The sequence below is a fragment of the Cygnus atratus genome, chromosome 10 (assembly GCF_013377495.2).
Source record: "Cygnus atratus isolate AKBS03 ecotype Queensland, Australia chromosome 10, CAtr_DNAZoo_HiC_assembly, whole genome shotgun sequence".
NCBI lineage: Eukaryota > Metazoa > Chordata > Aves > Anseriformes > Anatidae > Cygnus > Cygnus atratus.
In genome coordinates, this window is record NC_066371.1 from 16143213 (window position 1) to 16169764 (window position 26552).

General features: G+C 68.6%; 7 protein-coding genes across 18 annotated transcripts in view; 5 read left to right on the forward strand and 2 right to left on the reverse strand.

The window, feature by feature from the left end:
• Positions 1–3954, forward strand: part of DAG1 (dystroglycan 1) — a 43712-nt gene extending 39758 nt beyond the window's left edge. For all 12 annotated transcript variants that reach the window (XM_050712836.1, XM_035558225.2, XM_035558227.2 and 9 more), the window contains one exon: positions 388–3954. In XM_050712836.1, the coding sequence (XP_050568793.1) occupies positions 388–2796 (2409 nt within the window). In that variant the 3' untranslated portion in view covers positions 2797–3954. The remainder of the gene's footprint in view (positions 1–387) is intronic.
• A 497-nt stretch (positions 3955–4451) lies between these two features.
• On the forward strand, positions 4452–7068 carry NICN1 (nicolin 1, tubulin polyglutamylase complex subunit). Its single transcript, XM_035558222.2, has 6 exons — positions 4452–4601; positions 4689–4862; positions 4936–5049; positions 5261–5332; positions 6662–6766; positions 6858–7068. Exons 1-6 carry the CDS (start codon positions 4455–4457, stop codon positions 6897–6899), a joined length of 654 nt encoding a protein of 217 aa, XP_035414115.1. The 5' UTR covers positions 4452–4454; the 3' UTR covers positions 6900–7068.
• A 127-nt stretch (positions 7069–7195) lies between these two features.
• AMT (aminomethyltransferase) lies at positions 7196–9290 on the forward strand. The gene is made up of 8 exons (XM_035558219.2): positions 7196–7469; positions 7550–7630; positions 7779–7910; positions 8041–8119; positions 8299–8444; positions 8535–8715; positions 8835–8990; positions 9071–9290. Exons 1-8 carry the CDS (start codon positions 7206–7208, stop codon positions 9247–9249), a joined length of 1218 nt encoding a protein of 405 aa, XP_035414112.2. The 5' UTR covers positions 7196–7205; the 3' UTR covers positions 9250–9290.
• Positions 9291–9337: 47 nt separating this feature from the next.
• TCTA (T cell leukemia translocation altered) lies at positions 9338–10383 on the reverse strand. Its single transcript, XM_035558221.2, has 2 exons — positions 10002–10383; positions 9338–9434 (listed from the first exon to the last, which is right to left on the reverse strand). Exons 1-2 carry the CDS (start codon positions 10337–10339, stop codon positions 9392–9394), a joined length of 381 nt encoding a protein of 126 aa, XP_035414114.1. The 5' UTR covers positions 10340–10383; the 3' UTR covers positions 9338–9391.
• A 79-nt stretch (positions 10384–10462) lies between these two features.
• On the forward strand, positions 10463–18301 carry UBA7 (ubiquitin like modifier activating enzyme 7). Its single transcript, XM_035558255.2, has 24 exons — positions 10463–10491; positions 10593–10761; positions 11659–11793; positions 11860–11966; positions 12287–12377; positions 12510–12651; positions 12732–12829; positions 12943–13089; positions 13171–13329; positions 13560–13667; positions 13741–13821; positions 13899–14054; positions 14148–14313; positions 14403–14599; positions 14928–14992; positions 15097–15274; positions 15373–15447; positions 15588–15774; positions 15888–16003; positions 16081–16167; positions 16240–16431; positions 17567–17668; positions 17746–17846; positions 18106–18301. The coding sequence occupies exons 1-24, from the start codon at positions 10463–10465 to the stop codon at positions 18215–18217; spliced, it is 3000 nt and encodes a 999-aa protein (XP_035414148.1). The 3' UTR covers positions 18218–18301.
• Positions 18302–18410: 109 nt separating this feature from the next.
• On the reverse strand, positions 18411–20053 carry INKA1 (inka box actin regulator 1). Its single transcript, XM_035558218.2, has 2 exons — positions 19989–20053; positions 18411–19261 (listed from the first exon to the last, which is right to left on the reverse strand). The coding sequence occupies exons 1-2, from the start codon at positions 20037–20039 to the stop codon at positions 18461–18463; spliced, it is 852 nt and encodes a 283-aa protein (XP_035414111.1). The 5' UTR covers positions 20040–20053; the 3' UTR covers positions 18411–18460.
• A 308-nt stretch (positions 20054–20361) lies between these two features.
• On the forward strand, positions 20362–25707 carry CDHR4 (cadherin related family member 4). Its single transcript, XM_035558217.2, is given in 19 exon segments — positions 20362–20588; positions 20850–20870; positions 20996–21237; positions 21309–21515; positions 21517–21558; positions 21659–21754; positions 22219–22322; positions 22395–22531; positions 22616–22781; positions 22867–23017; positions 23149–23251; positions 23488–23703; positions 23782–23921; positions 24031–24169; positions 24247–24449; positions 24524–24663; positions 24747–24782; positions 25308–25424; positions 25509–25707. Coding segments are annotated over 18 exon segments (2295 nt in total). The 5' UTR covers positions 20362–20533; the 3' UTR covers positions 25405–25424; positions 25509–25707.
• Positions 25708–26552: the final 845 nt, after the last annotated feature.

The window sequence follows — 26552 nt, forward strand, 5'->3', positions numbered from 1 at the left end:
GCGCAGGTAGCTGTTCCCTGGCGCACTCTCGGCCGTGCTGGTGGCACAGGGAGGGGAGGCACAGGCCTGGTGGCACTTGTGGCAGAACCGGGGCCTTCTCCATGTAGACAAAGCAGGTCAGGAGTCTGGCGAGAGACCTTTGCGGGACTTTATGAGCTCCTGTGGTGCTTTAAGTCCTTTGGGACCGGCACACCCCACAGAGCCAGCCCTTGTCACCATGCTGAGGAGATGCCTCGGGCTGCCCTGTTCCGGACAGGTGGTTCCTTCACCAGTTACTAGCCTTCAGATTATTTTTTTCTTGGTCCTTTTGATTAAATGTTATTGCCGGTAGAACCTGCCCTAATGCCATAATTCTAAAAACACCTTCTTCTGTCTCTTCTTTGGTAGATCTCTGAAGCTGGGAAGGAGTCCTTGCCTTCCTGGTTACACTGGAATGCAGAGAGCAGCTCCCTGGAAGGGCTGCCCCTTGACACGGATAAGGGTGTCCACTACATCTCGGTGACCACGCTGCAGCCCTTCCCGAACGGGAGCTATGTGCCACAGACCACAAATGTGTTCTCCATTGAGGTCCACCAAGAAGATCACAACGAGCCTCAGTCGGTGCGAGTGGCAGCCCAAGACACGGGTGAGGCAGCACCGTTTGTGTGTGGCACAGAAGAGCCAGTCACTGTCCTGACTGTCATTTTGGATGCCGACTTAACAAAAATGACACCAAAGCAGAGGATCGAACTTTTAAACAGAATGAGAAGCTTCTCGGAGGTGGAGCTTCACAACATGAAGTTGGTTCCTGTTGTAAATAACAAACTCTTTGATATGTCAGCCTTCATGGCTGGACCGGGAAATGCAAAGAAGGTGGTGGAAAATGGGGCCTTACTCTCATGGAAACTGGGATGTTCTCTGAGCCAAAACAGCGTACCCAACATCAGCAAGGTCGAGGCTCCGGCTAAGGAAGGAACTATGTCTGCCCGCCTTGGCTACCCCGTTGTTGGCTGGCACATCGCCAACAAGAAACCTCACCTCCCAAAGAGGATGCGTCGGCAGATCAACGCCACCCCGACGCCTTTGACTGCCGTTGGGCCGCCCACCACTGCTGCGCAAGAGCCCCCGACGAGGATCGTCCCCACCCCAACGTCGCCTGCCATAGCGCCCCCCACGGAGACGACAGCACCCCCCGTCAGGGAGCCCATCCCACTGCCGAGGAAGCCTACGGTCACCATCAGAACAAGGGGTCCCATCGTCCAGACACCCACTCTTGGACCAATCCAGCCGACCAGGGTGATAGAAGGCACCGGTACGGCGTCCGTGCCGATTCGCCCCACGATGCCTGGGTATGTAGAGCCCACCGCGGTGATCACGCCGCCCACGACCACCACCAAGAAGCCGAGAGTCTCCACCCTGAAGCCCGCCACGCCATCCACGACGGATTCCTCCACAGTGACGACACGGAGGCCTACTCGAAGGCCCAAAACGCCCCGTCCTACGAAGCCTCCCAGCACCACCAGATCCCCGATCTCCAAGCTGACCACCGCCTCCCCACCGACCCGCGTACGCACCACAGCTAGTGGAATCCCCCGGCCCTGGGAGCCAAACGAGCCACCCAAGCTGACAAACCACATTGACAGGGTTGACGCATGGGAGGGCACTTACTTTGAGGTTAAAATACCCTCAGATACCTTTTACGATAAGGAAGATACCACCACTGACAAACTGCAGCTGACCTTGAAGTTGAAGGAGCAGCAAATGTTAGAGGAGAATTCGTGGGTCCAGTTCAACAGCACAAGCCAGCTCATGTACGGCATGCCAGACCACAACCACATAGGGAAACACGAGTATTTCATGTATGCCACAGACAAAGGCGGGCTTTTTGCCGTGGATGCTTTTGAAATCCACGTCCATAAACGCCCACATGGGGACAAGTCTCCAGTGAAGTTCAAGGCCAGGTTGGAAGGAGACCACAACGCGGTGGTGAATGACATCAATAAGAAGATCATGCTGGTGAAGAAGCTGGCTCTGGCGTTCGGCGACAGGAACAGCAGCACCATCACGGTGCAGGACATTGCCAAAGGCTCCATTGTGGTAGAATGGACAAACAACACGCTGCCTGTTGAGCCCTGCCCCCGGGAGCAGATCCGGACTTTGAGCAAAAAGATTGCAGATGACTCAGGGGGGCCAAGCCTGGCTTTCTCCAACATCTTACAGCCCGAGTTCAAGCCTCTGAACGTGTCGGTGGTCGGCTCCGGCAGCTGCAGGCACATCCAGTTTATCCCCGTGACGAAGGACGGACGGGTGATCTCGGAGGCAACGCCAACAGTGGCGGCCGGCAAAGACCCTGAGAAGAGCAGCGAGGATGACGTGTACCTGCACACCGTCATCCCCGCCGTGGTGGTGGCCGCCATCCTCCTCGTGGCCGGCATCATCGCCATGATCTGCTACCGCAAGAAGAGGAAAGGGAAGCTCACCATCGAAGACCAGGCCACCTTCATAAAGAAGGGCGTGCCTATCATCTTCGCCGATGAGCTGGACGACTCCAAGCCTCCGCCATCATCCAGCATGCCCCTCATCCTCCAGGAGGAGAAAGCCCCGCTGCCCCCCCCAGAGTACCCAAACCAGAGCATGCCGGAGACCACACCGCTCAACCAGGACACCATCGGGGAGTACACGCCGCTGCGGGACGAGGACCCCAACGCGCCGCCCTACCAGCCGCCCCCCCCCTTCACCGCGCCCATGGAGGGGAAAGGCTCTCGCCCGAAGAACATGACCCCCTACCGCTCCCCGCCGCCCTACGTCCCCCCTTAACGAACTGGATGCGATCGGGGGAGAAGGGGCCTCCAGTTCCACACCGGTGCTGTCTGTGGGCCGGCAGCCCCCTCGCCAGCCGGGAAGCCCAAATCCCAGCCCACTCCCGAGCGGGCCCCCTCCGGCTGCGCCTGCCACACCAGAGTGCTCGTGGAACCTGGGGGACACTTGTTTTATTTTTGCCTAACAAGCTTTGGTTTTATTTTATTCATAGAGAAATTCTCGGCTCAAAAACCGTCTTTCTGGCGCCGGGCTTCCGGATGCGGCCGGGGCCGGCGCAGAGGGCAGGGAGGGGGGGACGAGCAGGCAGCACTGGGGTGGCACTCTGGGTCTCCGCTGTTTGCCTTTAACACTAACTGTACTGTTTTTTCTATTCACGTGTGTCTAGCTACAGGACGTAACATGAAAGGTAGCCTAAAAATAATTAAATTCAAGGGACTTTCTGAAGTTGATGTTTTAAGTTTTTACAGTTAATCTGCTGTTTACCTAAACTCGTATATATATAGTTTTGGGGACTGGGGGGAAGCGCTATGCTACAAATAAACTCCGGGGGTGTTTCAGGCCTAGGGAGAGGGTGGACCTAGAGGCCAGCCAGCCCTGTCGCTAGGGGGAGATCAGTTTCTTCTTTTCTTTGTGTTTTTTTTTTGTTTTTGTTTTTATTTTACTTTATTTTTTAATCAAAGAAATCCTATTTTTCTCACACATCAAAAAATAGCCACCAGTTGAGTCAGACCAGCCGGGGTGCTGTTCACTAGGCACGGGGCCGTTGCCTACCGGGGACTCTGACGGGAGCCTGTGTAACGGTGGGTGCTGGGGCTGATGGGGCTTTTGTAAGAAAAAAAGCTCTCCATGGGGCGTTTTGGTGACAGTGGGGGGTTTCCGTAGCACACTGCCATCTCTCCACCTTGATTCCTCTCCTTCAGAGTGATACTGGGATGGCTGCCCTGGCTGCTACGCCACAGGGCTGTGGGCAGAGCCCCGCGGCTCTTGGAAAAGTTTAACGAGGAGATTTAAAAAAAAAAAAAAAAAAAGGATAGTGAATAGTCAAACAATCAGTGAACTCTCAAATCTAATTTTTTTACTAAATTTTTGATACAGCCTCGAATCGTTTTATTAAAAAATATATATAAATATAATTAAAAATCGGTAACGCTGACAGCACTTTGTACGGGCTCAGCTTCTTCGTTGCCAGCTCGCGGGGCTGCCCGCTGCTCGCATCGCGTTCACCTGCCGCGGCCTCCGTCCTCCTGGCCTCCGTCCTGGGGGCCTGCGGCCTCCCCGCCGGCTGCCCCCTGCCCTCCTGCAGGTACTGCTGGGTCCTTTGGGCTCTCCCTTTGAGCACGGATGCAGGTTTTTTATCTTTTTCCCGACCACCGGAGAACCGGGGGGACACCCGAGGAGGGGCAGTGAGTTGTGCGTGTCCCCCGGGGGGCGCAGCGGGGGGACCCCGAGACACAGCGGGGGGAAGGAGGCGGCCGGGGCCCGATCCTGACGCGCCCCCGCTCCCGGGGCTCTTCCCCCTAGCGCAGCCCGGGCGCGCCGCCGGCACCGGGGGCGGGGGGGGTGAAGGGTTCCGCGGGCGCGCGCCCGGCGCGGTGTCTCCCCCTGGCGGCGGCGCGCCCCGTGACGTCCCGCGGCCCGCCCCGCTCGGCGCCGCCATGTCGGGAGCGGCGGGGCCGGGCCGCGCCCCGCTGCCCTGCGCCGCCCGCGCCGCCGCCGCGCTGCAGCTGCCCGGGGGGGCCGAGGCGGCTCGGCCCGGCGTGGCCGTCATCGACCTGCGCTTCCCCCGGGGCGGCGCCGCCGATGTGAGTGCGGGGCGGGGCGGGGCGGGTGGCGGTGCCCGGTGCCCGGTGCCCGGTGCCCGGTGCCGTGACGCGCGGCGCTCCCCGCAGGTGCACGAGATCGTCTTCAAGAACTTCTACACCGCCTTCCTCAGCGTGCGGGTGCAGCGGGCCGGCCCCCCGGGGCCCCGCAGGTGGGTCACCTGCCTCCGCGACCACCGCCTGATGCCCAGCCCGCACACCGAGGAGGGCTCCCAGGACTACTTCTCGCTCCGCCGCCACCAGGTCCCGCTCCCCGGACCCCCCCCGTCCCCGTCCCCGTCCCCCCCCGGCATCTGACGGCCCCCTGTCCCCGCAGATGCTGTGCGACATGGAGCAGGTGACGGCGCTGCGCTTCATCCTGCGGCAGCCCTCCCCGGCCTGGCTGCACTTCAGCATCGAGGAGCTGCAGGTGTTCCCCCCTGCCCAGAAGGTGACCCTCTGGCACACTGGGGGGGTCCCCCGGGCCGCCTGGGGACCACGCACCGGGGTGGGCAGCATGCGGGCAGTGGGACAGCATCCCTGGAATGACGGTGGGGGCATGCCCCTTATGCCTGTAAAGAGTGGGGAGGGGGCAAAGCGTGGCGTGAGGGGTGGGGGCGGGCAGGAAACACCCGCGGTGTGACCCTTTGGATCTGTCGCAGAGCCCCCAGAAGGATTTCCCCTCCTGGCTCTCCCAGCTGACCCCTCCGGAGCAGCCGGCCAGCCCGCACGGGGTGAGTGGTGTCAGTGCAGCAGCAAACGCCCACCGGGGAGCAGGCACCTGGGGTGGGCAGGCCCCCCCCGAGGCTGCTCTGCTCCAAGGCACACGGTGGCGGGGCAGGAGGCAAACACATGCCTTGGGGCTTTGCCACCCATGGCACCAGCAAAGCCCTTCATCTTCGAGGTGCTCAACACCTGAGCAGGGGCTGGGAACTGACGCGGGGCTGCCAGCTGTAGCCAAACAAGCACTGGCAGCCTCCCTACCCGGAGCAGCCTGCTTGAGCTTTGAATTTGGCTGAAATTTTGGTGCTGTCTGACTCAAACTGGTCCATAACTCCCAAGCCCGGAGGACCGGGCTGTCTGTGGGGGGCTCAGCGGCCGGGGGTATGTGTGCGCCTCCGGGCAGGCTGCAGAGCAGGGCCTGGAGCCACCAGGGTGGCAGAGCACCGAGACAGGCGGCGCTTCAGCACACAGTAGCACGGGGATGCTCAGGATGGGGTGGACAACGCTCCCGTCCCAGGAGGAGATCCTAAATCCTGGCACCAACTCCACCGAGAGGCTGCCAGCTCTGTCCCAGCCCATCGCCAGCTCCAGGGCCCAGCCAGGAGCCGTTTGGGTGCTCCGAAGTGCCCAGCGAGCCTGGTGCTGGGAGCAGCTTGCAGAGTTCAGAAGGAAAAGAAAAAAAAAATCCACCAGGACATGTGATCGGAGAAGACATTAAATCCACCCAGGGATGAGAGCGTCCCGCTGGGACTGGCGGGCACACAGCATCGCTCGGTGGGGCACTGGGGAACAGGAGGAGCCCCGTGGGTCCCCAGCAGCGGCAGGGGGAGTGTGGCACTGCCCCGCCACGACGGCATCGGGAGGCAACGCCCCCGGGGGGTGGCCCTGAGCGAGCAAAGTCCCAGGAGAGCAGGGGCACATAGCCGGCAGTGACCTGCTGTGAGGCAGTGACCTGCTGTGATGGGTGCTCGAGTTGCCCCCAGGGAGGGGCTGGGTACCTCGGTTTGTCACCGCTGTGTGACCCCGCGTGGCGCTGGGGCAGGCAGCGTCACCACCGCTGGGCTGCAGGAGCTGCTCCAAACCCCGTGGCCGAGCTTGTGAGTCCCAAAGGCTGAAACTCTGGACTGCGCGATTATGTCTTTAATTATTAGCTAATGAGCCGGTTTACGTCCTTGCTCTGGATGCCGGCCAGAGGGGACAGGTCATGCTCGCGCCGTGCCAGGCTCGGGGTCACCTTGTTCCCAGCTGCTGCTTTCCTACGCCGGGGCCCCCCTCTCCCTGCCTTGGGAAACCGCTGCCGGGCGATGGTGCTCCACAGCATCGCTCCTGCTTCTTCGCAGGAGCTCCCCGACCCGGAGAAGGTGTCGACGGAGGTGCAGCAAATGTGGGTGCTGACAGAGGTGATCCGGGCTCGCCAGGCGGCCGCCCGCATTGGGCGCTTCGACGTGAGTGCCCCCAGCGCCCCGCTCGCAGTGGGGGGGCCGCGGGCGGGGGGTGCCGGTGCTGCGGGCACCCACGGCAGCTTTCTCCCCGCAGGTGGACGGCTGCTACGATGTCAACCTGCTCTCCTACACCTGAGCCTCGACGGGACCCGGCGTGGACGCTGCTGTGCCCGAGATCCTCCCGCGGGGGCCTTCGCCCCCTGCCCCGAGCCCCTCCGCCTTCCTCGCCCTTCGCTCCGCGGCCGTGGGGGGGGGGGGGGGGGGGGGGGGAGGGAGCCCCGGATAAACGCTGCTGTGGCGCTGCCGCTGTGCCTCGTCTCTGGGTCTGGGGGCGGTGCTGGGGGCGGGCCGCATGTCCCAGGAGCCCCGGCGGGGCGGGTCGAGCCGTGCTGGGCCGGGGCGGGCCGGGCCGAGCCGAGCCGAGCCGAGCCGAGCCCGGAGGATGCTGCGGGCCGGCTGCCGCGCCGCGCTGTGCCGCTGCCGCCCGGGCTCGGCGGCGCTGAGCGGGGCCGGGGCCGGGCCGGGCCGGGCCGAGCCGGGGGGGCTGAAGCGGACGCCGCTGGACGCCCTGCACCGGTCCCGCGGCGGCAGGATGGTGCCGTTCGCCGGCTGGAGCCTGCCGGTGCAGTACGGCCGCGGGCACCTCGAGTCCCACCTGCACACCCGCCGCCACTGCTCCCTCTTCGACGTGTCCCACATGCTGCAGGTAGCGGGCGGGGGGGGGCCGCGGGGAGGGGGTCCCGCTGCCGCCCCCCCGCCCCCCACCTCACCCCCGGCCCCCTCCAGACGCGGGTGTACGGCCGGGACCGCGTCAAGTTCCTGGAGAGCCTGGTGGTGGGGGACATCGCCGAGCTGAAGCCGGGCCAGGTACGGGGTGAGGAGCGCCACGTGCCCGGGGGGTACGCGGGGGCGAGGGGCACCTGGCACCCGGCCCGGCAGAGGCAGAGGCCCCCCCGGTGCTGCCTGGTGCAGGGCCAGGCGCCCTGCCCGCGCTCCCTAGGGTGCCGTCCTGCAGGGCACGCTGACGCTGCTCACCAACGAGCGGGGTGGCATTGTGGACGACCTCATTGTCACCAACACGGCAGAGGAGCACCTCTACGTGGTGTCCAACGCGGGCTGTGTTGACAAGGACTTGGCCATCATGAAGGTACGGCCGCTACCTGCCGGGGGGGGACGCACCACGAGCAGGAGCTCCCCCCTCCCCGTGGGTCAGGCGGCCACGCGTGGGGCTGGCTCCAGGCCGGCCCCGTGCCACCAGCCCGCTGTCACCGTTGCAGGGCAGAGCAGCAGAGCTGCGGGCTGCTGGCAGCGACGTGCACCTGGAGGTCTCAGACAACGCGCTGCTGGCTCTGCAAGGTAGCAGGGTCCCCACGAGGGCTGGCACCAGGCATCACCGCAGGGGGTTCTCACCCTGAGACCCGCCATCCTGTGGGGCTCTTAGATGGCCCTGCCTTCTCCGCCCAGCCAGGGCTCCCCTCCCCGCATCCCACCTCGCCCAGGTGCTGTCCCCTCTTCAAAGCCACCTGTCCCCCCAGGTCCCTCCATGGCACAGGTGCTGCAGGCAGGGCTGTCAGACGACCTGGCCAAGCTGTCCTTCATGACCAGCACCACCACAACTGTCTTCGGCGTGCCGGGCTGCCGGGTCACACGCTGCGGCTACACTGGCGAGGACGGCGTGGAGGTAGCGGGGGCACCCCAAGGAGGCTGGTCCTGGTGGGACGCTGTGCCCCGCTGACCCTGACCCTGTCGTCCCCGTCCCCATGCCGTGCAGATCTCGGTGCCCGCAGGGCAGGCGGTGGAGCTGGCCGAGCGGCTGCTGGGCATCCCTGAGGTGTGGCCAGCGGGGCTGGCGGCCAGGGACAGCCTGCGCCTGGAGGCTGGGCTCTGCCTGTACGGGAACGACATCGATGAGACCACCACGCCAGCCGAGGCTGGGCTGATGTGGACCTTGGGTAGGTCCAGGCCGTGTCCACCACCGCCTCCTCCAACCCAACCACTGCACAGGCATCGCTGGGCATTGCAAAGTGTAGGGAAGCCACCATGCCAGCCCTCGCCCCTCTCCATCCCACAGGCAAACGTCGGCGTGCAGCCATGGACTTCCCCGGTGCAGCCATCATCATGGCGCAAGCCAAAGAGAAGCCGAAGCGGAAGCGCGTGGGGCTGACCTCGGTGGGGCCCCCTGTCCGGCCACACGCAGTCATTCTGGACCCTGAGGGCAGGCCTGTGGGTATGTGGGGGCGGCACTGGGGGGGTCAGTGGGGGGGTATCTGGGACCGCCAGCCCCCGCTCATCTTCCCGTGTCCCCAGGCACGGTGACCAGCGGGTGCCCCTCGCCCTCCCTGGGCAAGAACATCGCCATGGGGTACGTGGAGGCTGCGCACAGCCGCCCAGGCACCACGCTCGCCGTCGAGGTGAGGAAGAAGCAGCACCCGGCGCTGGTCACCAAGATGCCCTTTGTGCCCACCCACTACTACGTGGCCAAGTGAGGCCAGGTGGCCCGGCCCCATTAAACCCCACTGCCTCACAACGCTGGCCTCGTCTCTGGTGCTGAATCCCAAAGCAGGGGCAGCGGGATGGGGGGCACAGCGCTTTAATGATGCGGGCGGTCTCGGGCACGGTGGGCGCTCCTCACTCGCGGTGCGTCTTCCCCGGCTCAGCTGGAGGGCCCTCCCTGCGGAGAGAGGCAGCGTGAGCGGGGGGCACCTACTGGGATACAGGGGTCTGGAGGGGGGCACATGGGGTCGTGCTGGGCTGGGTACACTGGGCTGGTGGACACTCGGGGGGTGCTGAGGGGGGCATGGCCTGGGGGGGACACACGGGGGGTTCACTGGTCTGGGGATGGGGGGGGCATGTACTGGGGTGTACTGGGATGGGAGTATAGCACAGGGGAACACATGGGGGGTTCACTGGTCTGGGGACGTGGAGGCCATGCACTGGGAGGTACTGGGATGGGGGCATAGCTCAGGGGGACACACGGGGGGTTCACTGGTCTGGGGACGTGGGGGTGGGGGGGCCATGCACTGGGGTGTACTGGGATGGGGGCATAGCACAGGGGGACACACGGGGGATTCACTGGTCTGGGAACATGGGGGCGGCGGGGCCATGCACTGGGGTATACTGAGGTGCCCGGAGGCCACACTGGTCTGGGATATGGGGGGAGGGGGGGGGGGACATGCACTGGAGCACACTGGGCTGGGGACGCAGGCTGGCGTGCACCGGGCGGGGGGCTCGCACTCACCGGGGCGGGCAGTGCCGCTCTGCGGCGCCGTTGCGGCCGGCCGGGCCGGCGGGGGACAGGGAGTGGGCGCGGGGCCGGCCGCTGCCGGTGCCGGTGGCGGTGCCCGTGGCGGTGGCGGTGCCGGGGGGCCGGCGGGCGGCCGGGCGGTAGCAGAGAGCGGCCACGGCGCCGCCGTAGGCCCGCCAGGCCAGGCGGACGCCCAGCAGGCTCAGCCCCAGCCAGAGCAGCAGCAGCTGGCACAGCGCGGCCCGCACGTCCTGCGCCGCCCACTCGGCCGCCAGCTCCCGGCCCAGCGCGCCCAGCGCCCGCCACGGCGCCTCCCAGCCGCCCGCCGCCATCGTCCCGGCCGCCGCCGCCTCCTCCTCCGCCTCCTCCGCCTCTGCCTCCGCCTCCCCCCGCCTCCCCCCGCCGCTGCGCTGCCGGGGCGGGGCGGGACCGCGACCGGGACCGCGACAGGGGGCATGGCGGGGGCGCGCTACTCGCGGCAGCAGTGCGTGCCGGGGGGCACGGGGGGAGCTGGGCGGCCGGGATCCGGCCCCGCGCCCCTTTCCGCGCCCCCCCCCCGGGCTGAGCGGTCCCCCCCTTCCCCAGGTACGTGCTGGGCGGCGGCAGCGGGCGGCGGCTGCGGGCGGCGGCCGTGCTGGTGGCGGGGCTGCGCGGGGCCGGCGCGCAGGTGGCGGCGGCGCTGGTGCTGGCGGGGGCCGGGAGGGTCGTGCTGAGGGACCCCCGGGGGGCCGGCAGCGCCGACTGCGCCCAGCAGGTACGGGGGGAGCCGCGGTGGGCACGGGGAAGGGGGGCGGGTGTGGGCAGGGGCACCCGGAACGGGTACGGGCACGGGTCGGCGTGCTGGGATACAGGGGGGATATGGGGGGGGGGGGGGGTCCCGGTAACGAGCGCGGGTGGGTGGGGGGCTGCTGCGTGCAGGTGCAAGGTGGGGGTGCTGGCGGCAGGTTGGGGTACGGGCAGGGGGCCCGGTAACGGCTGTGGGTGTGGGTAGGGTCCCACTGATGGGTACGGGTACAGCTGGGGGTCTGGGTGTGGGTACCGCTGGGGGTCCCGATACAGGGTACGGGCACAGGTTGGTGTCCTGGTGATGGGTATGGGTATGGGTGGGGGTCCCAGTAAGGCGTACAGGTACAGGCGGGTATCCCAGCGATGCCTACAGGTATCAGCAGGGGTCCCAGTAACGAGTCTGGGCATGAGTGAGTGTCCCGGTAACGGGTGCAGGCATGGGTGGGCGTCTCGGTGACAGGTACAGGTGTGGGCCCTAGCGATGGGTACAGACATGGGCAGGGGTCCCAGTAACGAGCACAGGCTGGGGCCCCATGCACGGGTTTGGGCAGGGTCTCCTAAGGGGCATAGGGATGGGTGAGTGGGTGGGTAATTGGTACAGGTATGGGTGCAGGTCCTGGTAATGGGCCCTATTAATAGCAGTGGGTGTGGGTATGGGCAGTGGAGGAGATCCCCGTAATGGATGGGGGGGGGTCACGGTAATGGGTGTTGGTACCGCTGGGGGATCCCTCTCCCAGGTGCAGGCCGGGGGTCCCAGTAAGGGGGGTGTTGGGGGGGGGGGGGAACCTGTTGTGGGCAGAGAGCCCCCACCAGCGTGGGCAGCACCCCAAACCTGCGGGGGTGCCCGCTGCTGCCCACCTCGCAGTTCCTCCTGCGGGAGAGCGATGTGGGCCAGAACCGCGCCCAGGCATCGCAGCGGCGGCTGGCCGAGCTGAACCCCGATGTGGAGGTGACGGTCAGCGCCGAGGAGCTGTCGGAGGATTTCCTCGACGCCTTCCAGGTGAGCCCGACGCCCCGGCCAGGGGACACCCTGGGGTGCTGGCACCTGTTGACCGCCCTGGTGCAGGTGGTCGTGCTGACCGAGTCGCCGCTGGAGGAGCAGCTCCGTGTCGGGGACATCTGCCATGCCAAGGGCATCTGCTTCATCGTGGCTGACGCCAAGGGGCTGGCAGGGTAAGGGCGGGGGGCAGTGGCTGGTAGGGAGACCTCGGCACCGTGTGGCAGCCACGTGGCGGGGCAGGGTGCGACGGCTGGGGGCTGTGTCCCCAAGGACGTTGTGTCACAGCTAGGACCTTGTTGTGATACTCCACCACGCTTGCAGTGTGGGTTTTGTCCCCGTGTCTAGCAGGGATTTCTCGTGTCCTAAGCGTTGCTGCCTCAGGCACCTCCTGTCCCCTCTGAGTCCCTGTCCTGCTTGTGGGGCAGGACCCGACAGCACTCTTGGAGCTCCATGAGGCTCCCGCTTAACGAAGCCCCACCCTGTCCCTGCCCAGGCAGCTCTTCTGCGACTTCGGGGAGCGTTTTGTTGTTGACGACCCTGCAGAAGGGGACCCGCTCTGTGCCACCGTGCAGCACATCTCCCAGGTAGGAGGCTCCGTGCCACCTCCCCGCTCCCCAGCATGGTGCCCCTCCAGCTCCACAGCTTTCCCTGAGACACTTCAGTGGCTTGATGTTACCTCGATCGGGTTCCCCGTGCTCACCTCTCCCCCTGCTCAGGGCAACCCGGGGATCGTGACGTGTGCGAGGTCACAGGGGGGACACGGCCACCATTTCAGTGATGGCGACCTGGTGACATTTTCCGGCCTGGACGGCATGACGGAGCTGAACGGCTGCGAGCCCTGCCCCGTGCGTGTGCTGGGTGAGTGCCTGCCAGCCTCGGGGGGCTGCAGCGGGTCCCCCGTGGTGACCGTGGTGCCCGTCCCCTCCTCTCCGTCCCAGATACCTTCAGACTGGAGATCGGTGACACGAGTGCCTTCTCACCCTACCGCTGCGGGGGCCAGGTCTTGCAGGTGCGATTGCGCCAGGAGCACTCACATGTACGTGTCCCCCCCTGCCCCACCGTGCTGCCTCCCAGGTGGCAGGGAACCTAGAGTTGGTTCCGTGCCCCCAAAAAGCTCCCGTCCCCACGATCCCTGCGCGGTGCCGGCAGGAGTCCCTGCGCCAGGCGCTGGCGATGCCCGAGATCCCAGTGAGAAGCTCCACGGAGCTGCAGCGCAGCCGCAGCCTGCACGCCGCCTTCCGGGCTCTGCACGCCTTCCGTGAGGAGCGGGGCCGCCTGCCCCAGCCCCGGGCACCGGTGAGTCCTCATCCTGACCCTTCCCAGCCCCTCTGGCCCTCCTGCCCCTCGCCGAGGCTGCCCTCGTCCCTCTTCCCCCAGGCGGACGCTGAGCGGGTGCTGGAGCTGGCGCGGAGCCTGGGCGCGCAGCTGGGTCCCCTGGACGAGGATGTCGTGCGAGCGTTCGCCAGCGTGAGCGCGGGGGACCTGTGCCCCGTGGCGTCCTTCATCGGTGCCCTGGCTGCCCAGGAGGCGCTGAAGGTGAGCAGCTGGGGACAGGGACCCACCACGGGGTCCCGCACGTGGCAGGCCAGCCGGCACGGCTCGGCACGGCTCGGCACGGCTGTCCCGTGGTGCTCGGTGGCCACGAGAGGGCACCTGCTGCCTGCCTGGGGACACCGTGCTCCGGCTGCAGAGCCAAGCGGAGTGCTCGGTGTGGGGCGCGGGGAACCCCACTGGACAGGGAGCTGACAAGGCCCCACTCACCCCAGGCCATCACGGGGAAGCTCCTGCCCCTGGACCAGTGGTTTTACTTTGACGCCTTAGAGTGCCTGGCCGTGGAGGGGGCTGCAGGACTGACACAGGAGGACTGTGAGCCCGTGAGTCCCTGCAGCTGCCGGGTGCTGAGAGTGCTGTAGCTGGTCCCGCTCACGCGGCCCCCCCTCCCAACAGAGGGGATCCCGCTACGATGGCCAGATCGCCGTGTTTGGGGCCAACTTCCAGGAGGAGCTGGGCCGCCAGAAGTACTTCGTGGTGAGCAGGGTGTGGGGCAGGAGAGACGGCGAGGCAGCTGAGTGGTGCGCGGAGCTGCAGCAGCGCTGCCCCAGCAGGTGGGGGCCGGTGCCATCGGCTGCGAGCTGCTCAAGAACTTTGCCATGATGGGGCTGGCAGCGGGGCCGGGCGGGGATATCACCGTCACCGACATGGACACAGTCGCAGACTCCAACCTGCATCGACAGTTCCTCTTCCGTGCAGCGGATGTGTCGGTGAGCTCCCACTCGTCCCACGCTGGGTGGAACACCAGGGCTGGGTGTTCCCCGGGAACCCGGGAGCTGTCCCCCCGCTCTGCGCCCTTGTAGAAGCCGAAAGCGGAGGTGGCCGCTGCAGCTGTGAAGCGCATGAACCCCGACGTGAAGGTGACGGCTCACCAGAACCAGGTGGGGCCTGGCACCGAGCAGCTCTACGGGGACGACTTCTTCCAGCAGCTGGACGGCGTCGTCAGCGCCGTGGACACGCTGGATGCCCGTGAGTGCCGGGGGCAGGGGCAGAAGGAACCGAGACCCCCACCTGTCCCTGTGCCACCGGGACAGACATGCTGCCCTCGCTGCCTGCAGGCGCCTACTTGGAGACGCGCTGCATCCGCTCCCGCACGCCGCTGCTGGACTCGGGCACAGAGGGCGCACGGGGGAACGTGGTGGCCATGGTCCCCCCCGTGACCAAGCCACTGGAGTCGGCCACAAGCTCCACGGATGGGACCTTCCCCCTCTGCACCCTGCGGTACTACCCCCACACCATTGAGCACACGCTGCAGGTAAGGCTGCAGGTCCCTGCTCCTGGCCTTTTGTTTTCCCTTCCCCTTTCTCCGGCCCTGCAGGCAGGATGCAGCCCCAGCTGTTTCCTGCTGGGAGCCGCCGTGCAGCCCCAGCGCCTTCCTCAGGTCCCAACATCAAGCCCAGCTTGGCCTGGGCCAGGGTTCCCAGGGGGCTCCGGGCACTGCAGCCCCACACACCAGCCCATCCCCAGCTGTCCCCGCTGGGCACTGTCCCATAGCAGCACTCCTTCGGAGGGGGCTGGCAGCGCATTGCGGTGCCGGGTCCCTGTGTGGGACCCGTTGCTCATCGCCTGTCCCCTCTGCGCAGTGGGCTCGCGATGAGTTCGAGGGGCTCTTCCAGCTGCCTGCGGAGAGCGTGAACCAGTTCCTGGAGTGAGTGCGGACTTGGGAGCCGCCCGGGATGGGGACCGGGGACAGGCAGCTGCGTCCCGCACGCAGCAGCGCTGCAGGCAGGCCAGCAGTGCCTGGTTTTGCAGAGAGCTGCCGGAGGAGCCGGCACAGCAGGAGGGCTTGGAGGTGCCAGAGCGAGTGTGGAGGAGCCTGCAGGAGAGGCCGCGGGACTGGGGGGACTGCGTGCGCTGGGCCCGCCGGCACTGGCAGAGCCACTACCACGATGCCATCGCTCAGCTGCTGCACACCTTCCCCCCCACGCATGTGAGCATAGCGCCTGGGGAGCTGCCCCCACCCCCCCCACCCTGGCACCCTCCCCAGGAGAAGCATCTCCAGGCCCGACTTTGCTTTCCCTGTGCCAGGAAACCAGCCCCGGTGTCCCATTCTGGTCGGGGGACAGGCGGTGTCCCCATCCGCTGACGTTCGACCCCAGCAATGTGAGTGCAGGGGAGAGCCGTGGGGATGCAGGGGACAAGGTGGGGTTTGGGGAGAGACGAGGGCTATGCGGTGGGTGCCAGAGCACAGCAAGGGGCAGAGCTGCCGGGACCACCCCCCCCGCCTACTCGTGGTTCTGCAGGACGCACACGTGGCATACATCAAGGCTGCTGCCCAGCTCTGGGCCCAAACGTACAAGCTGCCATCATACAGCAACCGCGCCGCCACGCAGGACATCCTCCGCAGCATCGTCCTGCCGCCCTTCGTGCCCCAGGACGGGCTCCGCATCCCCACCACGGAAGGCACGGAGGTGGTGGAGGAGGCTGGGGGTAAGGCTGCTGCACGCCTCTGTCCCCAGGAGCCGCGGCACGACATGGGGACACGGGCCAGGAACCACAGGCCTGCTGGTGCTGGTTCTTGGCTCGTGACCCCATGTCCCCAGACCCTGGGCAGCCGATGGAGCTCACCCAGGACCTCGCCCAGGACCTGGCACGGTGGAGGCAGGAGCTAGGTGGAGGAACTGAGGAACAAGTGATGGAGCCCATCCACTTCGAGAAGGTGCCGTGGCCGCAGGGCTCAGGGCGGTGGCTGCCGTGTCCTGGGGGATGCTGACGTCCCCGCGCTCTTCCCCACAGGACGACGACGCCCACATGGACTTCATCATGGCTGCGTCCAACCTGCGTGCAGAGAACTACGGCATCCCCCCCGCCGACTGGCTGACGGTGAGGGGGGCACCCCCACGGGTCCCTGTCCCCAGCAGGGCACCCAGTGACACCCCCGCCTCCTGTTCTCAGAGCAAGCGCATCGCCGGGCGCATCGTGCCCGCCATTGTCACCACCACGGCAGCAGTGGCCGGCCTGGTGTGCCTGGAGGTCTACAAGCTGGTGTGGAGATGCCAGGTCCTCAGCTGCTACCGCAACAGCACCCTGTTTCTGTCCGAATGCCTCCTGCTCCGTGTCAAGCCCCAGCAGCCCCCCACCTACTGGGTAGGACCCTCTCCCCCGGGGTGCCTAGCAGCCCCACGGCCAGCTCCGTGTCTGCGGCAGCCGCTTGCAGCTGGCTCACGAAAAGCAGCTGCGGCAGCCGGCGAGCAGCTGGCACCGGTCCCAGGGCTGCAGGGGGAGCGGGGCCGGGGTCCCCCCCAGCTGCCGGAGGGGGAAAGCGGGGCAGGGACGGGGGCAGGCCCAGATTGGGACCGTCTGGGCGATAGAGGCCCCTTTGTCTGGGGGTTTATGGCGTGCGAGGCAGCCCTTCCTGCGCGGCAGGAAGCGCCGATTGGAACCAGATTGGCCCGGGGGGCCCAGGGCCGGGGGCAGGAAGAGGGGGAGGGAGGCGCCTCCAACGCCTCCGCGCCGTCTCCAGCTTGGCTTCGGGCTGCCCAGCCGGGCTGTGGCCTCACCGCGCCTGCGCCCCGCTATCCGCGGGTGCCCAGCCCTGTGCCTCAGCCTCGGGGTGTCCTGGCCATGGTTGGCACCGTCCCTGGGCGGAGGATGCCGCTCTGTGCCCTCTGGTCCCGGCACCCCTACGTCGACCGCCAGCACCTCTGTGTCCCAGAGCCAGGACACGCGGCGTGATGTCTTCTGCTCGGCTGTGGCAGGAGCACACGTCCTACGGCTTGGTGGTTGGCAGTGCCACCCAGTACCGAGAGCACACCCAGGGCTGGTGGCCTTGGCGTGGGTGGTGTTCGCAGTGCGGGGATGGGGTTTGCACAGTGCCGGGACGGGAGGTCAGCCTGGTCCGCGGTGCCGTAGTGCAGATGGGGTTAAGCCCTTTCCGCCTGGAGCGGGTGAGAGTAGCAGCTCGGTGCCAGCAGCCTGGTGCCAGCAGCCTGTCGTGGGGACGGGGACAGGGCCAGGGCTGGTGCTGCCTGCAGTGGGGGCAGATGGCAGGGCGGCCGTGCCAAACAGCGTGGGGCCACATCCTGCGCTCAGCTCCCTCAGGCCAGAGCCGGGGTCACAAAGCCCTGGGAGCCACAGACACAAGAAGAGGCGATTGTGTGGGGCTGGGCAGCACTTCAATGGGGCTTTGTGCATCTCTCGGGGCCCAACCCTGGCCGCAGCAGTGCCGGGGTGGTGGCTCTGTCCCTGCCCTGCTGTACTCAGCCCCACACTCCCCTTGCAGTACCGGGGGAAGGAGTGGAGCTGCTGGGACCGGCTGGAGGTGCGGGCTGTCGGGGCAGACGGGCAGGAGATGACGGTGGAGGAGCTGCTGGACTGGCTACAGGTGAGCGCAGTGCCGGCCGCCCCGCTGTCCTGGGGCTGCGTGGGGCCAGACCCTGACACCCGGCTCTGCTCTTGCAGAGGGAGCACGGGTGGACGGTGAGCAAGCTGCTGCGAGGCACCACAATGCTGTATGACTGGGAGGATGACGACGAGACGCAGGCGCGGCAGCGGGCGCAGAAGTAAGCGGCCCCCCCCTCCTCACCATGCCCCGGTCCTGCTGGGTGCCGGGGCCCCTGTCCCTCCTGAGCCGCTCCAGCTGCAGGGTAAACATCCTGCTGCCGGCAGCGCTTCCCACGCTGGACCCCCGCCTGGCCCCCAGCCACAGGGGCTGGGGAGGGGGCCTGGGACCAGCCAAATGTAGCTTCCCCAGCCTGGGGGGCCCAAGCAGGGTTCGGGGGATGAGCTGCGCCCAGCCCACTTTTCCTTCCCCTGCTGCAGGCTGTCGGATGGCATGGAGCGTGCCGGGGCACTGCGGCAGCTGGAGTTGCAGTACCTGTGCAAGGGGGACAAGGAGGAGGAGTGCCCCCCGCTCCTCTGCATCCTGCCCTGAACCCAGGGGAGGTCATGCACCAGGGGGGTGCCCGCACACCCCCCTCAGCACCGCCGGCCCCATGCAATAAAAGCTGCAGGACAAGCTCTGCTGCGTGGTCTCTGTGTTGATGCCAGCACCCTGCGCTAGCAGGCAGCCCGATGCCCTCTCACCCCTCATCGGCGCTTCAACCCCACAAACGCTGCTGTGTCCATACCATACAAAACTGGGGTTTATTTACAGCGGAGGAGGGGACGGGCAGGGCTAGATGTAGCCGATCACGTCGTTGCAGATGATGGGCTGGCGGCTGCGGCTGTTCATGAGGGCGGCGAAGCGGTGGAAGTCCGTAGCCAGCTGGGCAATGTTGCTGTGGGACTGGTGGAAGCAGGCGCCCTTGGGCTGCCCGCCCAGCCCCAGCGGGCAGGACAGGCGCTTGGCCGGGTCACGGCTCCCCGGCCGGGCACCCTCGGCCCCTCGGGGCCGGGCCATGCTGGCCAGCTTGCGGCGCACGTTTCCCGAGAGGCTGAGCAGGAAGGCGGGCGGCTTGCCCAGCCGGCGCGAGGGCTCGGCGGCTGGCCGGTGCCGGGGCTCGGCGCCCACCTCGGGCAGGTCCATCCAGTTCTCCACCAGGTCGGCGAAGCAGTTGTCCCCCAGCACCAGGGGCTGCCGGTTGCGGCTCTGTGACAGCAGCGACACCGTCCAGTCCTGCCCATCAGCTGGCTCCAGCGCCCGCCACTGCTCCAGGCAGGCGTCCGACGTGGATTTGGGGCGGGCGCGGCGGGCGGGCGCGGGGCCCCCGGCGCCGGCGGAGAGCTGGTGCGCCCGGTGGCAGGGCGGCGGGTGCCGTCGCAGCACCGTCACCTCCTCTTCTCGCCACGTGCCCCCCGACGTCTCCGAGTAGCCCGAGTCAAACTCCAGGCTGCGCTCGCTGGCGGGGGGCGAGCGGGCGGCCAGGCCCCCCTCGTCCTCCTCGCTGCAGGCCGAGCTGGGGCGCTGGGGGGCGGGCGGCCTGCGGGGGTCATGGGCAGCCGGCCTCGTGCCTGGCATGTGCTCCCGGCAGCGGCGCTGCAGGGAAAGGGCAGGTCAGCGCCTTCACCCCCGCGCCGCGCAGGGGACGCAGGCCTCGGCTCGCCCGCAGCCCCGGGCCCCGCTTTCCTGCGGCTGCGGCGCGGAGCCGGGCGGCGTGCAGCGGCACGTCGGGTGAGCAAGCAGCCGCCCGGCCCCGGCCGTGCCTGCGGGAAATGACACAGGGCCGCGGCACGTAGCAGCCCCCGCCACCTCGGCGCTCCCCCCGTGCCGGGACGCCACGGCCTGCGCCCCCCGGCCTGGGGACCCCCGAAGAGAGCGGGGTTGGAGGGGTGCTGGGGGAGGATGGGGACACCGGGAGCCTTGTCGGGGGGGCTGGGGGGGGGGGGCAGCGGAAGGAGCGCTCCGTCCCCGCGGCCGGGCCGCTCCTCTTTCTCGAATTCCTATTGTCTGCACCCAAAAGCAGGGTGTTCCGTCCGCTTTCCTCTCGCGGAAAGCCAGGCGGGCAGGGCTGGCTGGCTGCGGCCCGGCCCGCCCCGCGGAGCCGCTCGCCCGGCAGCAGCGCCCCGGCCCCGCAGCCCCCGGCCCGGCCACCGGGTAGCGGCCGGGACGCCCTGTCCCCGGGGTCCCCCCGCGGGGTGACAGCCCGGCCCGGCCCGCCCCGCTCCCCCCGCGCGGGGTCCCCGCGCTGCTGTCACCAGCGGCGCCGCGCCCTGACACCCGCCGCCGCCGCCCGGCCCCCCCCGGTGCCCGCCGCGGCACTCACCGGCTCGGCGCGGCGCTGGCCGAGGCCGCCGTCCAGGCGGGCGCTGTGCATCCCCGGCCCGGCCCGGCCCCGGCCCCGGCCCCGGCCCCCGCCGGTGCCGCTCCCGGTGCCGGTCCCGGTGGCGGAGCGGCCCCGCGGAGCGCGGCTCGGCCCCGGCTCTGCCGCCAATGGGAGCCGCCGGGACGCGAGCCCCGCACCGGCCCCGCCCCGCCCCGCCCCGCCCCGCCCCGCCGCCCCGGGGCCCCGCTCGGCCCGCCCGGGCACGACCCGCGGTCCCGGCCGGGAAACTCCAGCGCGGAGCCAGCGCCTGCTCGGCGGAGCCCCCGCCCCGCTTCGCGACCCCGACGGGGAGAAGCCGCCGCCGCTGTTGTCGCGGTTCCCCGGTTCCCGGTTCCCCGGCGGCGAGGCGGTGGCAGCGCGGCGATGCCGTGTCCCCCGCCCCGGGGCTGGGCCGGGAGCCGCGGTGGCCGGCGTGACGCCGGGCATGGGTGGTGCCGGGCACCCGTAGCAACGGGCCCCGGCTTGTCCCAAACAGCCGGCGAGCCATGGGTGCGCGCGGACGCCTCGCCTTCCTCCTCCTCCTCCTCCTCGGTGCCCCAGGTAGGGCCGCGGGGCTCCGGAGGCACCCCCAGGGAGACCCCGAGAGGAGGGGGACACGGGACAGGGTCCCCAAGAGTGCCCTCATGTGCCAAGCCCGGGCTGGGCACGGGGACAGCAGCTGCCCGGCTGGCTTCAGAGGCTGGGGCGCCTCTGGGGTGCCTTGGGGACGTCTTTGGGGTGCCACCGGGGTGTCCCAGAGGGCTACCCAGGGCGGTGCTGGGACGTCCCCAGCAGGCTGGAGTGACACTCGGTTCTTTCCAGGGACGTTTGTAAGGCCAGCAGGTGAGAACGGCAGGGCCACCGTGCCCATGGGGATGCTGGGGGGCAGGCCCCTGGTCCCTGAGCGTGGCCGGGTGAGCCACTGGCAGCGACGTGATGTGGGGCCGGTCCCCGCGGTGTCCCGCCAGCCCTGCCTGACCTGCCCCGCGTGGTGACCCTGAGCGAGGACGCGGCGCCGGGCACCCGCGTGGCCGAGGTGACCGTGTCCTGCAGCGCCGTGCAAGGCAGTCCCAATGTCACTCTGGTGCGCGTCGAGCCCGGCACCCCCACCGACCCCACCGTCACCCCGCGCACCACTGAGCCTGGCCACCCCTTCAACCCCATCGCCATCAGCGCCGTCGGCGTGCCCGCCACCACCTTTCGGGCAGAGGTACGGCTGCGGCACACGGTGCGTGGCGGGAGCCTGCGGGGACCCCGCTGGGCACTGTACCCTCGCGGCAGGTGACGCTGCGTGCCGGCGCCGAGCTCGACGCCCGCCGGGTGAACCAGTACGCGCTGGCGCTGCGCGCTGCCTGCCCCGGCGAAGAGGAGGTGACGAAGTGGCTCTTTGTCTGGGTGACAGCGGGACAGGCGCTGCGCTGTGACGCCCCGTTCGCCAGCGCGGGCGGGGACGTGGTGCGGGTGCCGGCGGACGTGGCGCCCCGGGCCCCCCCTGCACATGGTGCTGCCGCAGCCGCTCGGCGGGCTGACGGTGAGTGCCTGCAGCCCCCTGTCCCGCGGCCCCTGCCAGCGGGAGCCACCCCTGGGGACTGTGGGGCACAGGGACAGGGCTGTGCGCTGTCCCCCTGCAGTTCCGGCTCAGAAATGATGGCACGCCGCTCACGCTCACCCCACGGGGCCTGGTGCTGGCGCCTGCCAGCGGCTTCAGCCCCAGCAAGGACACCCAGGTGGGCACCAGCATCCCCGTGCTGTCACGGCACCGCATCTCCCTTGCTGGCACTGCCCGCAGCTCTCGGCATCCTCCTCCCATGCCCCAAGAGCGCTCCAGCCCTGTTCCTATTCCTGTCCCCAACCCCAGCTCCGTCCCCTTCGGCATCCCATCCCCATTCGTGCCTCTGTTTGTACTCCTGTCCTGATCCCCATCCCTGTCCCCATTCCCATCCCCATTCCCGTCTCCTTCTTGGCCTCATCTCCATCTCCGTCCCTATTCCTGTCCCTATTCCTCCATCCCAAGCCCCATTCACGTCCCTCTCCATCCCCAGTCCTGTCTCTGTCCCCATCCCCATCCCCATCCCCATCCCCATCCCTGCCTTGCCCATCCCTATATCTGTCTTCTCCATCCCTGTCCCATTGCTGTCCCTGTCGCTGTCCCCGGTGCCACCCCGGGCTGTCTCCCTGGCACTGCCCGCAGAGCTTCAGGCTGGAGATCGAGGTGACGGACCGGCACGGGCACAACTGCAGCGGGGCTGTGACAGTGGAGGTACTGCCGTCACACCGTCCCCGTGTCACCATCCTGTGAGTGGGGCTGGGCTGGGCGGGGGGTGCTGGTGGCACCAGGCCATGCCACGCTGCCACCTGTCCCCGCAGGGAGCCGCGGCAGGATGTGATGGTGCCCGAGGGCTCTGGCCCCTTGGAGGTGGTCACGCAGGTCCACGCCAGCGGTGACAACGTGTGCTACGCCATCCTTTCTCCCACGGTGCCAGCGCTCTTCACCATTGACGAGGGTGAGCGGGGGGGCACTGGGGGACTCCTAGGGCCACCCTGTCCCTGTCCCCGTGCCTGACAGAAGGCTGCGCCACCTCCCACAGTGACGGGTGTGATCCGCAGCACGTGCCGGCTGGAGGTGGCCTGCGTGCACCTCCTCGTCCGGGCTTACAATGCGCTGCAACCTGCCGACCAGGCCACCGCCACGATCAATGTCACCGTGCAGGGGAGGGACCGGCAGGCACCATCCTGCGTCCCAGCCCTCTACGTGTACGGTTTGGGGGGGGGATGCCGGGAGGGGAATGCTCCTCTGTGCCCCGGGCATGGAGCTGAGCCACCAGCCGCCCCACTGCAGGACCCAGGTGCGTGAGACGGTGTCCCCTGGCAGCACCCTGGTGACACTGAGGTGCACCAGCCCTGCTGGTGCTGAGGGGTCCCTGAGCTACGCCCTGGAGGGGCCCCCAGGCTCCCGCTCCCGCTTCCGCATGGAGGGGCCACGGCTGCAGGTGAGCGGGGCTGGGGCTGGCGAGCCCCTCCTGGGGGCACAGGGACCCTCCAGCACCTTCCATCAGGCTGGGCACGGCATGGCAGTGGCTCTGGGGGACACCCAGCCCTACGGGACATCGTGTCTTGGCAGGTCAACACCACCCTGGACTATGACTCGCAGGCAATGGCTGCTCTGGGCTTCCAGCTGACGGCCACTGTCGTGGTGACGGCCGGGGGACAGCCCCCGCGGAGCAGTGAGTGCCCACATCCCCTGTGCCCTGGGGGAGGTCAGAGTGGGGTGGGCAAAGCCCTTTTGGACACTGCAAACAACAGACAGCAGAGGAAGTGCTCCTCTCCTGTGGCCCCAGTGATGCTTCCTCCAAAGGCGCACAGCTGGTAGCACTGCCCCCATGTCCCCAGGGGAGCGTGCCCAGCGCGGGGCGGGTTGTGGGACGGTGCCAGCGCGGCTGAGCCACTGTGTGCCACGCAGCCCGTGTGCCTGTGCTCGTGACCGTGACACCCGTCAACGAATTCCCACCGGAGTGCCCCCGAGGCCTCACCTTCACCGTGCTGGAGACGGCGCCTTTCGGCAGCGTCGTGGGGTATGTGAATGGCACCGACCGCGACCACCCGCTGGACAGCCTCGAGTACAGCCTCGAGGGGGGCTCCAGCCCCACGCAGCCCTTCTCCATCGACACGCACAGCGGTGAGCACCTGTCCCCTTCCCCAGCCCCTGTGCCCCCCCAAGCACCTGCAGGTGCCCAGCACTGACGCCGCCCCACAGGCGAGATCCGCGTGGTGGGTCCCCTCGGCTCCCCGCCGCGCATGAGCTACCGGCTGCCGGTGCGGCTGACGGACACCCACAACGACCTGGACCCGGCGAACCGGCGGAGCCGCCTGTGCAACGTGGCCGTGCACCTGCAGGTGTGAGCACGGTGCCGTGTCCCCGTGTCCGCCCCGGGGTGGGCTCCAGGCTGCGCGTCTCTCCCGGGAGCCGGGCAGGACGGAGCAGGGCCACCTCCGCTCCCCGCAGGCCGTGCCTGAGCCGCGGTGCACCCCCGAGGTGCAGGAGCTGTGGATCACGGCCGGGAGAGGCAGCCGGCAGCCCGTCACCCACCTGGCGTGCTGGGGTGACCCCGACACCACTGCGCTGTCCTACGCCATCATTGGAGGTGAGGAGCGGCCCAGCTGCAGTGCCAGCCCTGTCCCCTCACCTCGGCCATGGCGCTGAGCGGACCCTCTCGCGCAGGCAACGAGGACGGACGCTTTCGCCTGGATGGGAGCACCCTCTCCTACGTCCCTGACGGCCTGGCCGAACCCCACACCTTTGTGCTGCTGGTGGAGGTGTGGGGCGGCCCTGGGGCCCCCCGCCGCAGCACGGTGGTGGCGCTGGTGGTGCACGTCACCCCCCGCAGCACCACGGTGCCAGCCAGCACCACCGCCCGGCACACGGTGAGCGGTGCCCTGCGGCCAGCGTCCCCTTGTCTGGGAACGGCCCCCGGCCCTCCTCACCCCCGCATTTGCAGACGCTGCGGAAGAAGCCGCTGGTGGTCACGCGGACGGAGGCGGTGTGGCGCCCGCCGGCCTGGTTTGTGGCCGTGCTGACCGTGTCTGGTGTCCTGCTCCTGGCCAGCCTGATCTGCCTGGCTCGGAGCCTTGTGTGCAGGTGAGTCCCAGCCCATGGCATGGCACGGCATGGCGCGGCACGGCGAGGCCGGGGCTCACAGCCGCTTTCTGCTCCTCCCGCAGCAGCCGAGCCCCCAGCAAGCTGCTCCTGGGTGAGAGGTGGGTGCCACACGGCCGGGTCGGTGGCACAGGCTCCTGTAATGTCCCTGCAGCCAGGCAGGGAGATGTGGCATCGGAGGGGTGTTTAATGTCGCCCAGATTTGGCTGTGGTCTGTGGGCTGCCTTTGCCCAAGGGTGAGGGCGCAGCTCTGACCCTTAGGCACAAGGATGGCGATTTTGCCAGGGGACAGCCATGCTGGTGCCCAGGCTGGAGCAGGCAGTGGGGGGTGGCACAGCACAGCATGGGGCTTGCTCCCAGCACCAGCTGGAAGAAGGGATGACGAGGGGTGAGAGGCTGCGCAAGGAGAGCCCGAGGGGTCACTGGAGCTGGCCCAGCCTGCACTGGACACCTGCATGGCAAGGAGGAGGCACGCCAGCCCTGGGGGACAACAGCCACCTCCAGCCGCGTCACCCAGCCACCCCGCGATGCACGGCGGTGGGAGCAGAGACAGCCTGTGGTTGGTGAGGTTGGTGACGCGGTGCTTGGCGGGTGTCCCTGACAGCGTGCCCTCCCCTCTCCCCCAGCAGCTCCCGGGACGTGGCTGAGCGGAGTCGGGGCCGGGAGGAGCAGGGCCGCCCCCATGCCGGCCGCCTCTCCCTGCTCCACACAGGAGCCATCTGACGGCCGTGCCCAGGACCCGTGTGAGTGCTGTCCCCGCCGTGCCCTGGGGCTGGACGTAGGGGCAGCACCCGGCAGGCACCGGCTGAGCACCGTCTCCATTTCAGGCACCGGCAGGGACCGGCTCTTCCACGGCCTCACCGGGGCACAATGCTGGATCTGAGCCCCAGCAAGGGAGCACCCAGCGCCCGGCAGGGAGCCCGCCTGTCCTCTGGCCCTGCTCCTGTCCCCTGTCCCCACACACGGGGCTCGGCCAGCTCCGGGCCAATAAATAGCGGTGGCACAGCTGCCCCGTGCCGCCGCGAGTGCTGCGGGGCGCTTCACGGTGGGCTGTCCCGCCGGTGGCCGTGCCGTTCACGCAGCGGTGGGGGTGACCAGCCCGGTCCCCACGGGACCACGCTCCCTGCGGGGCCTGGCCCTGCGGTACGCGTGCCGAGGGACGCGGCAGGGCCTGTGGCGGCCGTGGCAGGGCCCGTGAGGCTCCAGGCCGCGACCAGGCAGGGTGCCAGCAGGCAGGGGCGCGGGCTGAGGTGCGAGGCACCCTGGGTCGCTTAATTAGTCCGGGCAGTGATTAGCACACGGGTCGCTTAATTAGCACATGGGTCGCTTAATTAGTCTGGGCAGTGATTAGCACATGGGTGGCACACGGCCGAGGGGCGGCGAGCCCTGTGAAGGCGCCCACGCGGGGCCTCTCCCCGTCGCCTCATGGAGCCGGGGGTTATGAGGGGGAACCGAACCCGGGGGGCAGCGGCCGTTGCCACTGAGCCCCTTGGGGCACCCCCCGACGCCGAGCCCGGGAGGGCGGCGGGGAGGCGGCCCCGGGCCCCGGGGCTTGATGGGGTGGGGGGGGGCAGCGCCTCACGCGGGCCGGGGGGGGGCGCCCGCCAACGGCCGCGCGCCTCAGGCAGCGCCGCGCCCATTGGCCCAGCGCCCCCCAGGCGGGCGGCCAATGAGACGGCGCCCCCTGCGGGGGGGCGGGGCATCGGGCGGCGTCACGTGTGCCTAACGTGCGCGGCCATCCGGAGGCGGTCCGCGCACGAAAAGGGGCGGGGCGGCTGCCGGCCGGAGTGACGGCGGCCTCGACCTATCAGACTGCCGCGATCCCACCGGAGGGAGGGGCTCGGCTCGCGATTGGCGCGAGGAGCGGCGGG

Coding starts and splice junctions, on each gene's coding strand:
- NICN1 (XM_035558222.2), top strand. CDS start 4,455: ATGTCGGGAGCGGCGGGGCCGGGCCGCGCCCCGCTGCCCTGCGCCGCC. Junction 4,863..4,935: donor TCTCGCTCCGCCGCCACCAG/GTCCCGCTCCCC, acceptor CTGTCCCCGCAG/ATGCTGTGCGACATGGAGCA. Junction 5,050..5,260: donor TGTTCCCCCCTGCCCAGAAG/GTGACCCTCTGG, acceptor GATCTGTCGCAG/AGCCCCCAGAAGGATTTCCC.
- AMT (XM_035558219.2), top strand. CDS start 7,206: ATGCTGCGGGCCGGCTGCCGCGCCGCGCTGTGCCGCTGCCGCCCGGGC. Junction 7,631..7,778: donor CCGAGCTGAAGCCGGGCCAG/GTACGGGGTGAG, acceptor GCCGTCCTGCAG/GGCACGCTGACGCTGCTCAC. Junction 7,911..8,040: donor AGGACTTGGCCATCATGAAG/GTACGGCCGCTA, acceptor TCACCGTTGCAG/GGCAGAGCAGCAGAGCTGCG.
- TCTA (XM_035558221.2), bottom strand. CDS start 10,339: ATGGCGGCGGGCGGCTGGGAGGCGCCGTGGCGGGCGCTGGGCGCGCTG. Junction 9,435..10,001: donor GAGCGGCACTGCCCGCCCCG/GTGAGTGCGAGC, acceptor CTCTCTCCGCAG/GGAGGGCCCTCCAGCTGAGC.
- UBA7 (XM_035558255.2), top strand. CDS start 10,463: ATGGCGGGGGCGCGCTACTCGCGGCAGCA. Junction 13,822..13,898: donor GCCGCCAGAAGTACTTCGTG/GTGAGCAGGGTG, acceptor CTGCCCCAGCAG/GTGGGGGCCGGTGCCATCGG. Junction 14,314..14,402: donor CGTGGACACGCTGGATGCCC/GTGAGTGCCGGG, acceptor CGCTGCCTGCAG/GCGCCTACTTGGAGACGCGC.
- INKA1 (XM_035558218.2), bottom strand. CDS start 20,039: ATGCACAGCGCCCGCCTGGACGGCGGCCTCGGCCAGCGCCGCGCCGAG. Junction 19,262..19,988: donor GCCAGCGCCGCGCCGAGCCG/GTGAGTGCCGCG, acceptor CTTTCCCTGCAG/CGCCGCTGCCGGGAGCACAT.